The sequence below is a fragment of the Elgaria multicarinata genome, chromosome 3 (genome assembly GCF_023053635.1).
Source record: "Elgaria multicarinata webbii isolate HBS135686 ecotype San Diego chromosome 3, rElgMul1.1.pri, whole genome shotgun sequence".
Lineage (NCBI taxonomy): Eukaryota > Metazoa > Chordata > Lepidosauria > Squamata > Anguidae > Elgaria > Elgaria multicarinata.
The window spans coordinates 97097812-97111301 of record NC_086173.1 but is presented as its reverse complement, the minus strand read 5'-3'; the positions used below and the strand labels follow the sequence as shown (position 1 = coordinate 97111301).

General features: G+C 43.3%; 1 protein-coding gene across 2 annotated transcripts in view; it reads right to left on the bottom strand.

Annotated features, from left to right (window-relative positions):
• Nucleotides 1–13490, bottom strand: part of NSD1 (nuclear receptor binding SET domain protein 1) — a 70682-nt gene that overhangs the window by 4782 nt on the left and 52410 nt on the right. For both annotated transcript variants that reach the window (XM_063120975.1, XM_063120976.1), the window contains exons 16-22: nt 9280–9485; nt 7679–7791; nt 6461–6730; nt 4098–4214; nt 2897–3038; nt 2162–2268; nt 1364–1565 (exon numbers count right to left, since the gene is read on the bottom strand). In XM_063120975.1, coding sequence (XP_062977045.1) covers nt 1364–1565; nt 2162–2268; nt 2897–3038; nt 4098–4214; nt 6461–6730; nt 7679–7791; nt 9280–9485 — 1157 coding nt within the window. The remainder of the gene's footprint in view (nt 1–1363; nt 1566–2161; nt 2269–2896; nt 3039–4097; nt 4215–6460; nt 6731–7678; nt 7792–9279; nt 9486–13490) is intronic.

Below are 13490 nucleotides of genomic sequence, written 5' to 3'. Positions count from 1 at the left end.
CTATTATTATTATTACCACCATCATCATCTCTCTTTTCTCAGTCATGGCGTTTTTTCTAGATGGACATGACGAACATCATCATCATCATCATCATCATCATCATCATCACTACTACTACTACTACTACGCCTGTCTACAACAGGGATTAAAGCATACAAACATTTTAAACAATTTAAAACAGCTAAAACACAAATAACATAGAATCATAGAATAGCAGAGTTGGAAGGGGCCTACAAGGCCATCGAGTCCAGCCCCCTGCTCCATGCAGGAATCCACCCTAAAGCATCCCTGACAGATGGTTGTCCAGCTGCCTCTTGAAGGCCTCGAGTGTGGGAGAGCCCACAACCTCCCTAGGTAACTGATTCCATTGTCGTACTGCTCTAACAGTCAGGAAGTTTTTCCTGATGTCCAGCTGGCATAGAATACCAAGAGATGATAAATCAACAAAATTTAAATTTAAAAGCCCCATCATATGCTGTCAAATGCCTGTGAGTGGATGAAAGTTGGCGTCAGAACCTCGCTGGGGATAGCATTCTTTGCCCCCCTTCTTAGGAACCTCCCTTGGAGGGCTTGGGGATGTGCTAGAGTGGTGGCTTAAGGGGGAGCGGAGCATGTCTTCGTAGAGACATAAGGAGTTCCATCTCTACCACCCACCTTAAGGAAACATGCCAGAGATGGTGTGGGTCTCTTTGGGTTCCAATTGCTGCTGCTTGTGATATGCTGCCTTCTAGATTCACTCCCACTTCCTCTGACCTGGGTCCCTTCCTCACCCTGGTTCGTTCTAATGGCACAGGCCACTTTGGGTATCAATTGCATGCCCACACAGCACAGACAATTCATATCCAAAAAGCCACGTAAAGGGGGAATCCTAAATTATTGTATCTATCTGTTGGATGGGAAGTGGCATGCAACTGCACAATTTGTCTGTGTGTTTTTTAATAAACGTACCACATCACAAAACTTTTATATTTAGTCAGCATGAAAAACATGTGGCAAAGGGCATTTATCTGCATTTTCATACAGAAATTCCTTTCTTAATGTGATACGGCGCATCGTTTGCGAAGAGAGGAGCTATTTTTTAGAAGTCTGCCCCCAGAATTTAATCTTTTAGCAAACACATAGCACTGAGGGGGGGGGGGGGAGCATCTAGCAAGCACAGAAGAGATGAAAGGGGGGGGGGCTAGTGTACATCTGTTTATTTGGCGCTTTGCCCTCTTCAGTTGCACATTGTATGAGCTGTCATCAGCTACTGAAAATCCTGCTAGCTACAGAAGCATCTTACCTCCGGATCTCAAAGGCCGCATCATCAGTGCAAGTGTTACACTTTGTTTCAATGAATAGCAATGACAATGCATTACTGACCTGCAGGCCGCCTGGTCAGATTGAGACAGTCAGCATGGTACACTTTGGGACAGCCTGGCCTTTTACAGGAAACGAGCTGGCCGCCATCCCCACAGCTGAAACATTCATCCTCTCGCTCCTTCATGATTTCTGCCTGTGACTTGCGCTTCCCATGACGCCTCTTGAATTTCTTGGATTTCTCTTCTGTGGCAGGTGGCTGGTTCTAGAGACAGAACAATTCCAGTGAGCAATTGTCCAAAGAGAACAACTGCCTGTCCTCATACCTCTTTATGTCAAACTTCTTTAGCTGACCTAATGAAGTACCATGAGGAAACAGCGACAGCCACAATCAGAATTTTTCAGGGATAATAAGCAGTCCAATCCTGAGTAGTCCAAGATTAAGTTTTCCTAGTGTGAATAAACCCAAAGAGGGAGACGTCCCCCCTGCTATGAAATGTAGTTATATTGGTGATGTAACAAAACAAGATTTGTTTTGGCCCAAGGAGACATTGGAAGTGCAACATTATTCCCCCTGATCTTTCCTCCAGGACAAAGGGGTATGAGAAAATAAAGCATTTAACATAGATTTATCCTAGAGTTGCCTTTCTTCTAGCTATTGCTTTTTCAACTGGTTTAAAAAATGCAGTGTGGCCAACAGCTTTAAAGGGGTGTTACTTGCAGCAGCAGCAATCCCACAGTGAATAACATCCTGTAGAAGAGAGCCATGTGAACAGGATTTCCATTCATTAAATAACCAGTGAGGCCAATGCAACTCAATAGTACAAAGGTGGAAAGAATTCCAAAGACGGGCTGCTGTACCTTTGGCCGTACTCCAAGGAAGCCACTGCAGTTTGGGGCACCACATTTGCAAACTGTCTTCCCGTTCCCCAAACACTCCAAGTTGTAGTTGAAAGTCAGCTCCGTTCCTGGTAATCAGAGAAATCAGTGAGATTCACCAGGATTATAACATCTGACTTCTAGTAATGGAATAAAAGTTTAAAAACTAACCAAAAACAGGATTTACAAATGCTGAAGCGCAAACTGCTTCTTCGACTTTCTATTGTGTTCGTACGCACGTGTTGAAATTCAAGGGCAGAGTAGCACCAACAGTCCAAGACTGGACTTAGTATGTTTTCATGACCTTACCTTCTAAAGGCCACTTCATGCAGGGCAAAATTTCGAAATGCAAGATGAAATTTCCTACATTGTGAATCTAGCATGGAGTTAATCAAAAGTGACAAAGCTGTTGCTGATTTTCTGTTGCATGTACACATATATGAAACAAACAGAAGTGCACAGGAAATGACACCTCTTGTAAAGTGGTCTTAAGTGTCATCTCAGTGGATTCTGGGCAGTGATAGCTCTGTACTACTGCTTTACGTTGCAGGCTTAGGTGTTTCACTCCTCCCAAGCATGAGGGCTTTTATACTGGGCTTTATCAGCAACAAAAGAATAGTTAAACATTCAGGCACTGTATAGTATAGAGCCTTTCATTTTTGGACCCATGCCCCAAAACATTTAGAAACAAACCTTTTAAGGAGGAGGGCTGCTTACCTGCTTTGATAGCAGTAAGGGCGAAAAGTCCAACCCGAGTATCTCCATTCACTGACCACTTCTGAGTCTCACAGTTTGGCTGGCAGCAATGGTTCATAAAGCGAGCATAATTACCCTTTGGCCCAGCATCAATGATTCGATCCTAAAAATCACAGGAAAGGAACTCAGCCTCTTAAAAAGACAGCTAATTTCCCCCCCCCCCTCAACTATATCTATATAGATATGGATTGTGGCATGGCTGACTCAGACCTGGGCCAGAATGACTCTTTAAAAATGAAGAACTGATATTGCATAATGTAAAGACCCTATGGAACCAACTGATTTTAGGAAACCCTAAGCATCTCCAGCCGTTGTGAAGAAGCTACATTGGGCTCTTCAGCAATGGTGTACCTGGAGGAGCCCCTGGTGGGCCCCCCTGAGAGCTGTACCTTACCTATGGAGTTAGAGTAGGAGGCCAAGCATCCGGCCAGCCCTAGAGCATGTGGGCGCCAGACCACCACCTGGAGGCAAAGCACGCACCTTAAGACCCACAGCAACTAGGCTTGTTAAGAGTAAAGTTCTACTAGAGAGCAAGGATCTCTTTGTGAAACCAGACCTAACAGCTTGCAGCTGCGCCTGGGTGTACAGTGTACGGCTGGGAGACTTAACTATATAAGCTCTCAGTTGATACCTGAGATACCTGGAACAACATTGCACTTCAGTGCTCAATGCCTTGCAACCTAGTTTTCCTGACCTTGCTTCTTCTTTGGACTAGTCTCTCATTCTGCTGAGATTCCTGATAAGACCCTGTTCCTTGGATTGTGCTTTTCTTAGACTGCATGCCTGCACTTGGCTTTAGTTCTGCCTCAGGCCCTGCTTTTGGAACACGCTTCTTCTTGACTGGTAATACTGTGCTTCTGATCTCTGCCTGCCTTCTGACTTTGCTTCAATGGATCTGCGCTATACCTTGCTCCAGGACTGACCATAGCAGGACAGCATTTGACACAGGTAATCCTGGACTTCACATGTATATGCAATCAGCAGTTCTTGTTTTCTAAAACTAATGCTAACAGGACTAATATTCCAGTTAGCAATGGTCAATATAAGATGAAACATTTATATTTCAAGCACCTGCTTTTCTGCTAAACACTCCAAATGCTGGATATTAGTCACATAGAGCCGTATTTTATGGGATACAGGAAACAGAAAAAATTCCACACACCTTGTCCAAAGTCAGCATGTAAAAGTTGGTAATATCATGCTCTTGAGCGTGGCGGATTCTGGCCCGACATTCCTCCTCATCTATGAGTTCTCCTACATATTCATTCACAAACTCACCCTAAAAGTGTGGGGATGGGAGGAGATGAAAACAACAACTATTCCTACTCCAGATACAAAGCTGAGATCAACCCAAATCAAACAGTTTGAAAAAGAGATATCTATACTTACAAAAGACACACAAAAAATGCTATTCCTAACTTTGATATATGCTATTCATGAATGCCAAACCTTTAAGTACTCCTTGGAGAGAGATTCTAAGGAAGCAACATCTCTATTTTATGTTCAGAAATGTAAAAAACAAAAAATACAGTTCTAAAAAAACCTGTACCCGGAGAAAAACTGCACCCCCCACCAGCCAAACACCCCCCTGTACCCGGAGATGTGGACTGAGGTGTCATCAATATGCAGATGATACCCAGCTCTACCTTTCCTTTTCATCAAACCCAGGTGAGGCAGTGATTGCTCTGAACCTGTGCCTGGGCACGGTAATGGACTGGATGAGGGCTAACAAACTGAGACTCAATCCAGACAAGACGGAAGTACTGTTAGCGGGTGGTTCATTTGTCCAGCGAGGTGATGTTTGCCCTGTCCTGGACGGGGTTGCACTCTCCCTAAAGGATCGGGTCCGTAGTTTGGGGGTGCTCTTCGATCCAGAACTGTCACTTGAGGCACAGGTGAACTCAGTGGCAAAGAGCACCTTTTATCAGCTTAGGCTGATATACCAACTGCGCCCTTATCTGGACAGAGATAGCCTAGCTACAGTTATCCATGCTCTGATAACCTCTCGTTTGGATTACTGCAATGCGTTATACGTGGGGCTGCCTTTGAAAACGGTCCGGAAGCTTCAGCTAGTACAAAACAGGGCAGCCCGTTTACTAATAGGGACTGGCTGGCGAGATCACATTACGCCAGTCCTTTTACAACTTCATTGGCTGCCAGTCCAGGTCCGGGCCCAATTCAAAGTGCTGGTATTGACATTTAAAGCCCTAAACGGTTTGGGGCCAGGTTATTTGAAGGAACGCCTCCTCCCATATGTACCTACCTGGACCTTAAGATCATCTACAGGGGCCCTTCTCCGCGAGCCCCTGCCAAAGGAAGTGAGGCAGGTGGCTACTAGGAGGAGGGCTTTCTCCGCTGTGGCACCCCGGTTGTGGAACGAGCTCCCCAGAGAAGTCCGCCTGGCGCCTACACTGTACTCCTTTCGTCGCCAGCTGAAGACCTTTTTATTCACTCAGTATTTTAACATTTAATTTTAACTTAAATTTGAATTATACTGTTTTAACTCTGTATTTTAACCTTATATCAATTTTGCTGCGTGGTTTTATTCCTGGTTGTGCTTTTTATATTGTATTTTGTATTTGTGTTTTTAACTTGTTGGTTGTTTTATGATGGTTTTAATTTTTGTGAACCGCCCAGAGAGCTTCAGCTATTGGGCGGTATAAAAATGTAATAAATAAATAAATAAATAAAAAATACCGTGGCAATTTCACTATTGTTATAGTCGCACACCGGTTACTTTCAGACTACATCACTGTAATGCTTTCTATGTAGGACTACCTTTGAAAGTTCAGAAGCTTCAGCTGGTGCAGGCAGTATATGTGCATATGCTGATTCCGCATCAGTTGCATGGGTTACCTATTCACTTCTGAGCTCAATTCAAAGTGCTAATTTTAATCTTTAAAAGCCCTTAATGGTTTGGGACCACGTTCTTTGAAGGACCACCTATTTACTTAAGTTTATAGCCCCCCACTCAAATGAATTTATATTCTGCCTACCTACTCATCAGCCTACTTGGGCCCTATGATCAGCCTCAGATGCCATGCTCTTTAGGCCACCATTAAGAAGATTAATTTAGCAGCGCCCAGGGATGCGGCCTTCTAGGGGGTGGTCCCACATCTTTGGAACTCCTTTCCCTAAGAAACCTGGCAATTCAAGCCACGATGGTAGTTAACTTGTATAGCGAACACTGGAGAAAGCAGATATTTTCTTGAAGCAACTTTTGCTTAATAATCCACCCAGTTTAAATACAGCATTTAAGATCCTTTAATGTAGAAGACATTTTTTGGACTTTTGAGTAATAAATCTGTAACAGTTTTGGCATAAGAACACATAAGGGTTAGAACAGTCTATTAAGCAGTCCTTTTTAGTCTGTTCTTAAAACACAGAATTATCATGATAAAAACTGGGCATTCAAGAATTTGGGATGGATGGATGGGAAAGCAGCGTGGCAATCAATGCTAACGAAAATCTTAGCATAAACTGATTTTTACTAGATGGAAAATAAAATAGCAAAACCAAAGATACCTTTTTAATATCCCTTTTAGCTTGTAATCCCCAGCCTCGTGCTAGTGTGCGGAAGATTTCCACTTCAGGATACTGTCTCTTGGTGAAACACTGGTTTTGGCAGCGTTCCCCAGCTGGGCAGACTGCAGGGTGACACTCATACAGCAGCATGCGATTAATACACTCAGAGTCCAGGCCACAAGGGTTTTCATCTGCAGGCTTGCAGTTGCAACGTGGTATCTCAGAGAGATCTGCAGTAAAGATCTGCACTTTGCCGATGGGACGGTTTACCTATAAACACGAATAGACAACACCAAGTACATTGGTTAGTCTAACTAAGTTTTATTGTGAAAACAGAGCTTGGCCTGACGATCCAGCAGTATGCTGAAATCCATCTTATGTATATAGAGATCAAAATTAACCTTTGCTATTGCGGAAGCCATGTTGGAATGGATCGATATTGCACTTTTATGCATACCGCAAACGCATTACCCTTGACAACAGCTTCAGGCACAACTCGACTGCTTATGAAGACAAGCACAGAAATTGCATCCTTCACTTCAATTATTGTAATGGGCCTCAAAAAGTTAAGGAGCGCTCTCGCAGGGATGGTGCAGACAACTGGCAGAAATAACATGCATCTTCATTGAACCAGGAGACTCAAGTCCCAGTATCAGAGAAGTTGAAGTGCAAAATAATTCTTTTTATTATGCAAACTACAGGTAGATCAGCAGTTCCTCAGGTTACAATCAGAATCCATGAACAGCCCTGAAGTCTCTAGAAAGCTTTACATAAGATCGTTTAGTCTACAAGCAACTCCCTTTGGTTAATGCACTATGTGAGATAGATGCAACAAAAACTTGTACCAGCTATATCTAGGTCAACAGCTGACCTAGATAACCCAAACTGGGGGGAATAAACCAAAACAATTTGGGAATCATTTAACATCCCTGTCCACTGTGTCGCAGTCTGTCCACTGTGACACAAAGTATCACAGTCTGTCCACTGTAATACTTTACTCTGTATAGTAACATGTAATGAGGTACAAGTAAGAGATGGGCTAAAGGAGTGTATAGTTAAGAGCATGCTATGGTTAGTTAAGATTGGCTCCTTATCCATGACCAAGACCGGAAGGGGAAGTACATGACCCTGGGGCCCACTCAATCCAGCATGTTGAAGGGACTGGGAGCATCACATCGGCACAGGCCTGCCACTGGCCATCATATCCTGCATTCTGACCTTGATATGTTTGTAAGGCGGGGGCTTCTTATCGTTCTTTTTGTCTTCTTGCAGCTGCCTCAGTTCCTTCTGCGCTTTTAGCTCTTCAAATCTCACAGCAGCTTCCTGCAGAGCTAAATTAAGAAAACTTTCGTATTATATTTGAAAAGGCATTCAGTCATTTACAAATACTTCTCAAGAAATTTTAACATGGGTAGAAGGGTTTTGTATTTAAATTGCATTTTATTGTATGTGAATATGTGCATTAGTAATGCACTTGCCAGGGAACTCTGTAGCCAGTGGAAAAAGTCAACTCAAACCAACAGAAAATGCCACAGAGCCTGCCACACAATACACAATACAACGCTTGTGCAGGAACTCTCCTCTGCACAACATGGATGTTCTACGTGGAGTATTTTCCCCAAAAAACCCTCCACTGTTGTGTGACATTTTTTTCCTGCCAGACAACACATTTCTCAACAGTGATGTAAAAACTCCACTGTGGAATTCTAAAACCACTATTGAGAAACGTGTTGTCGTAACTGAGCTGAACAGTCAAATGTATAAACTACTCTGGGGGCTTCACTTCAAGAAAATTCGAGGAAAATTAGGTATACATGCTTAACTCCTCCAGCTGCTTCACAATAAAGTTACACATAAAATGAAGTAAACTGTGCTGGTCCACAAGAAAAATCCCAAAATCCACAGTCAGGCAATACCTTTATTCAGACCAGTCAATAAAACCTTATTGTCACATTATGCAGACAGGAAGAAGCAAGACCAAGGAAAGTTAATTTGCTAGGATTCATAGTCTGTCGCAAAACTGCAAATAATACTGAGATTTCCACCTTGGCAGAAAACATTAACATAACTTTGTTCCAAGGTTGTAAAAAAGTAAAGACAATTGTTCTGTGCAATGCAAACAACTTGAAATCATTTGTTTCATCTTTACATCCTCACATTAGTCAGACATCAATCCCCAACAAGGACAATCTACACAACTGTTGAATTCTTACATCAAATGAGGTCTCTTTCAGGAATGATTTAAAAATAACTTATTGACTCAGTTCAGACATCACATTATAGGCAAAGCTTCCAAACAGGAAATCAGGCAAACCATAGTTTAGAACTGTTTGTCTGCTTAGCACTCCTGTCCAGTGGCCTCCAGAGGCAGAGCAACAGTGGTAATGATAGTTTGTCACATTTCAAATCATCATTTCCAATTCTGGTTTGATAGCCAATGACAAACCATGGTTTGTCAATTTGGACCTCATGCCAAGTCATAGAGCTAAGTTTCCTCAGTGGTGTGTGACCCAAGCCACTTTCTAATAGCTTGTTTCCTTAAAATAAGTTTTTGGTTATTATTTGATTTTGTTAGGTTTTGTCATCTTTTTAAAAAAATCCTGACTCAGGTTAAAACTAGTGAAAATGTTCAAGTAACTTAGACTGAATCTAGTCGAAGTTACTTGAACATTTTAGAACTCTAGTCACGGCTTATACTGAAATATAAACCTTTTAAAAATACTATTTTGAGACCACAGAAATACATGGCAAGGATTATTAGCTTTTGTGGGTGAGTTACTAAGCACTTCCTTAGAGCAAAAACAAAAAAATGTGTTTACCCTTCTTGTAAATGCCATCAACTCCCTTTGCCATCTTGTCCTTGCTGCTCACATCTCCTTCCATATAGGGAAAGACTCGAGCCTGGTGGGTCCAAAGGTAATCATTTGATCCAAAAAAAAGCACCGGAAATTCACCAATGACATGCTTCATCTTCTGGATGTTGATAGGAATGGTCCTAGGGTGGCAAATCTCAGCCGGCCACCACCTGGTAATAAAGAAAGCCAGGAAATGAAGTTTAGCCCATGGATAAGTTCTGGAATGTCTGTTTCCTAGATTCACTTCTTTGGAGGTATATCACCTGTATAGTTGTTCTCTTACCACTGTGGGGACAACCACAGGAGTACCCATGCAGGTAAGCCAAGGGTAGGGAAGGACAGGTGCTTGCCTGTAACTGCAGTTGTTTAAGTGTTTGGTCATCTGTGCAGTCACACATACAGGCTCAGTGCCTGCACAGACTTTCCATCGGAATCTTCTAGAGCTGGAACTTTGAGGCAGGAAGCCCATCCCATCTCTCTCCCACTCATGCTTAGAGCGTGGTGCTCCTGCCTTTCCCCTCAGAGGCTATCAAAGTGACTTCCTCAAACTGAGGGGATAGTGTAGTACATACCAGAATAGCTGTAGCAGGGTAGGAAAGTGGGTTGTGTGGCCTCACAGATGACCACTCAAAGAAATACAGTTACAGTTAAGCAACCTGTCATGTGATTAATCACTCATTAATCACATGAGTGATTCATGAGCTGACTTACCAGGAGGAGGAGGAAACAGGTCAATTCAGTATACAGGAAAGCATCCAAAGAGGCATCCTTTCACGCTTGAACGATCAAGGCAGCAGTGTTTAACAAACACCATGGGTCTGGACCATGTAGCAGCCTTGCATAACTCTTGGGAGAGACACACCTCTCAAATAGGCAACTGATGATGGAACAGCTCTGGTGGAGTGGGCAAGTAGCAAATGTGGTACTGGAAGCTAGCCAAGGCAAATCAAAGATAATTGTAGAGACCCAAGCAGAGAGTCTTTGTGTCAAAATTGAGGAATCCTTACTCCCCACCCACCCTAACAGATAATGAGTTTCAGGGCCTTTCTGAACGAAGCCATCTGGTGTAGGTAGAAGGCAAGGGCCCCCTGAACCTCTAATGTGTGAAGGAAGGACTTCAAAGCTTTGGAAAAGAGGTCACCTCAAAGATTTGGAAAAGAACGCAGGGAGGATAATGTCCTGGTTGATATGGAAAAGAAACCACCTTTAGCAGAAAGGTCAGATCTGGTCTGAATACCACCTTGTCACTGGAAAACAGTAAATGGAGGGGTGGAATGGAGAGCACCTGCTCTTCATTCACCTGCTCTTCATCCAGAGGTTATGCCCACAAGGAAGAGCACCTTAAAAGCAAGGAGATGAAGATTGGAGGTAGCAAGAGATGACTGGTCAAAATGATGGTGAGGCTCCAGGAAGGAAGAGGCTTGGAAACCTGGGGGTACAGATTTTTAAGTTGCTTGAAGAATCTCTTTGTAACTGGACATGAAATAACAGTAAACCTTTGAATATCACAGTGGAATGTGAACATGGCCACTAAATAGATTCATAGTGACTACAAGGCAATTCCTTTCTTGCGGAGTTTAAAGAAAATCTGGACAGCATGATATGAAGAGGAAAGGAAGAACAGGAATGGAACTTATATACTGTAGGGATGCTCACCACTTTAAAGCACAGGATAGGCAAGTACTGGGCTCTCTGGCTGTTTCTAACACTTATTTTATGTCTTTTAGGATGGATGAGGGCGTCAGATCCATCTGGCTAAGAACCAGAGTGACCCTCAGTTTGGGTGTTGAACTCAGCAATTCTTCTGGGTTAGAAGGGAAGGTGAGTTGGGCAGTGTGAATCTGACTCCCTGTCAGGGACTATTCCCTAATACTCACTTTAACAGGGACAGCAGGATAGTAAAACCATCAGAGGTGGGAAGAGATTATCCACCAGTGGAGGAAACATCAGACCAAATCGGGTAGTTGTAACTGAATCCAGTTGAATGCAGTTCTGGGTGGAAGGCGATGAGAACATATGTCTGGAGCAGCAGCATTCAGAGTCTTGCAAATGGGGTGACAGAAGTGGTTGCTGCCATGAGTATGAGTAGGTGCTGGATAGCAGAAATATAGATCAAACTCTTGGATGTTATGGAGCAGGTCATCAATATCAGTGTGTGTGTTTGTGACAGAAGGAAGGAAAGCTCTGGTGTGTTCTGCGTGCAAAATAGCTCTGATGTACTGGATTCAAGTGCTTGGAACAAGATGGAATTTGGGTATGTTGACACAGGAGCCTAGATGCGAAGTTGGGTAGAAAATAGTGAGTATGATGGAGCTACAACGTGCTAGTCATCCATATGTAGGAATGCCGTAGCACCCTACAAGCAAAGGTGGAACAGCAACTACTCTGGTGGTGGCAGCAAGACCAAATGGCAGCATTCAAAATTGGTAATACTGCTCTCCAAAAGCAAATTGGAAATATCGATGAAGGGAAGGGTCAATGGCTATGTGGAAACCGGCTTCCTTAAGATTCACAGAGGTGAGCCAGCAAAGGGAGCATGGCAGTCAGAGTCACTGTCTGAAACCTTTCTGGTTAGATAAAGGAATTAAGGTCCCTTAAATCTAGAGGGGGTTGAAGGCCCCCATCTTTTTTCTCTACCATAAAGTACTGGGACATGAAACTCATGTCATTGTTTAGGGATTAACTTGCTCAATGGTCCCTTTTTGGAGCAATGAGGTGACCTCCTTTTCCAGAGGAGTAGAGGCCATAACATGTAGAAATCCTAAGGTGGGATGTGAACTAATTCAATCATGTAACTGTACTGTAAAATGGCAAGTGCCCATTTGTCCATAGTGAGGCATTGCCTACTTAATGGGTGCTAAAAATTGCTGAGTTGGTACCCTCAGGGACCCATAGGTCAAAGATGCTACCCTGATGAGGCCTGCCTGGCGCCAATATTGTTATCTTTTCGGCGCCAGGTGAAGACTTTCCTCTTCTCCCAGGCATTTAGCAATATGTAATTAGCCTGGGTTTGTTTTTGTGGTTTTAAATTGTATGTTTTTGTAGTTTAAAGTTTTTGTGTATTGTTTTTCAATGTTTTTATCCTATGTAAACCTCCCAGAGAGCCTCAGCTATGGGGTGGTATACAAATGTAATAAACAACAACAACAACAAGAAGTCTGTCATCCTGTTTCTGTCACGATGTTGTCTGAATCAAGTTGAGGGGAAGGATCATTTGGACTGTTGGGATCCTGCCTTTCAAAAGGAGTAATCCACAGAAAAATAAGCTGGTTGATGCTGGGATGGAGCCTTATTCCTAGTGAAGAGTCGTTGTATTTCACCAACACCTATCTTTTTCACTGAGATCTTTACCTTCTAGACAGGGTCAAAAGTATCTGTCATTGAGCTGAATAGAGCCTATTCATCAAAGGGTATAAATTCTCTTCGAGACTGAGCTTCTTTGGTGAGGCCGGATTGTAACCATGCATGTCTCCATAGGGTGATGACTCTCGCCATAGATTTCACGCTGCAATCTGCTATGTGCTTTGCCATGTTAGATTGTTGTTTGGCTAAGGAAATGACTTCACTCTTAAACAAAAAATGACTTTGTTCTTAGGCAATTTCCTTCTTGCCTTCTGGCAGATATTCAAACACAGGGGCCATCTTTTGCCACAAAAAGAACTGGTTATCAAGTCACGCAGACTTGGTAGTTTGTGATACGGAATGACAGTGCAGCGGTAGAATAATTTTTGCATTCTATCGCATCCAGATTGTGTTCTTCCTGGTCGGTTGGCACCAAGTAAGGCTTTGTTTTTGTTGTTTATTCGTTCAGTCGCTTCCGATTCTTCGTGACTTCATGGACCAGCCCACACCAGAGCTTTCTGTCGGCTGTCACCACCCCCAGCTCCCCCAAGGTCAAACCTGTCACCGGAGACCTTATTAAGACCAGACAAGACATGCTGGATTTGGCCAAGGGTCCATCTAGTCCAGGATTCTGTTCACAAACTGGCCAACCAGCTGCACACTGGAAATCTACAAGTGTGTGTTTGGGGTTGGGGAAAAGGCCCTTCCTTGCAGCTTGATTCTGCTGTCACCACCCACCACCCCACCTGACGGACATCACCATCAGCTGACTAGCCTCTCCTTCCCAACAGGTATAAGGGCCAGGCTGCCAGGGGCAGCGCCTCTGCGTTGCG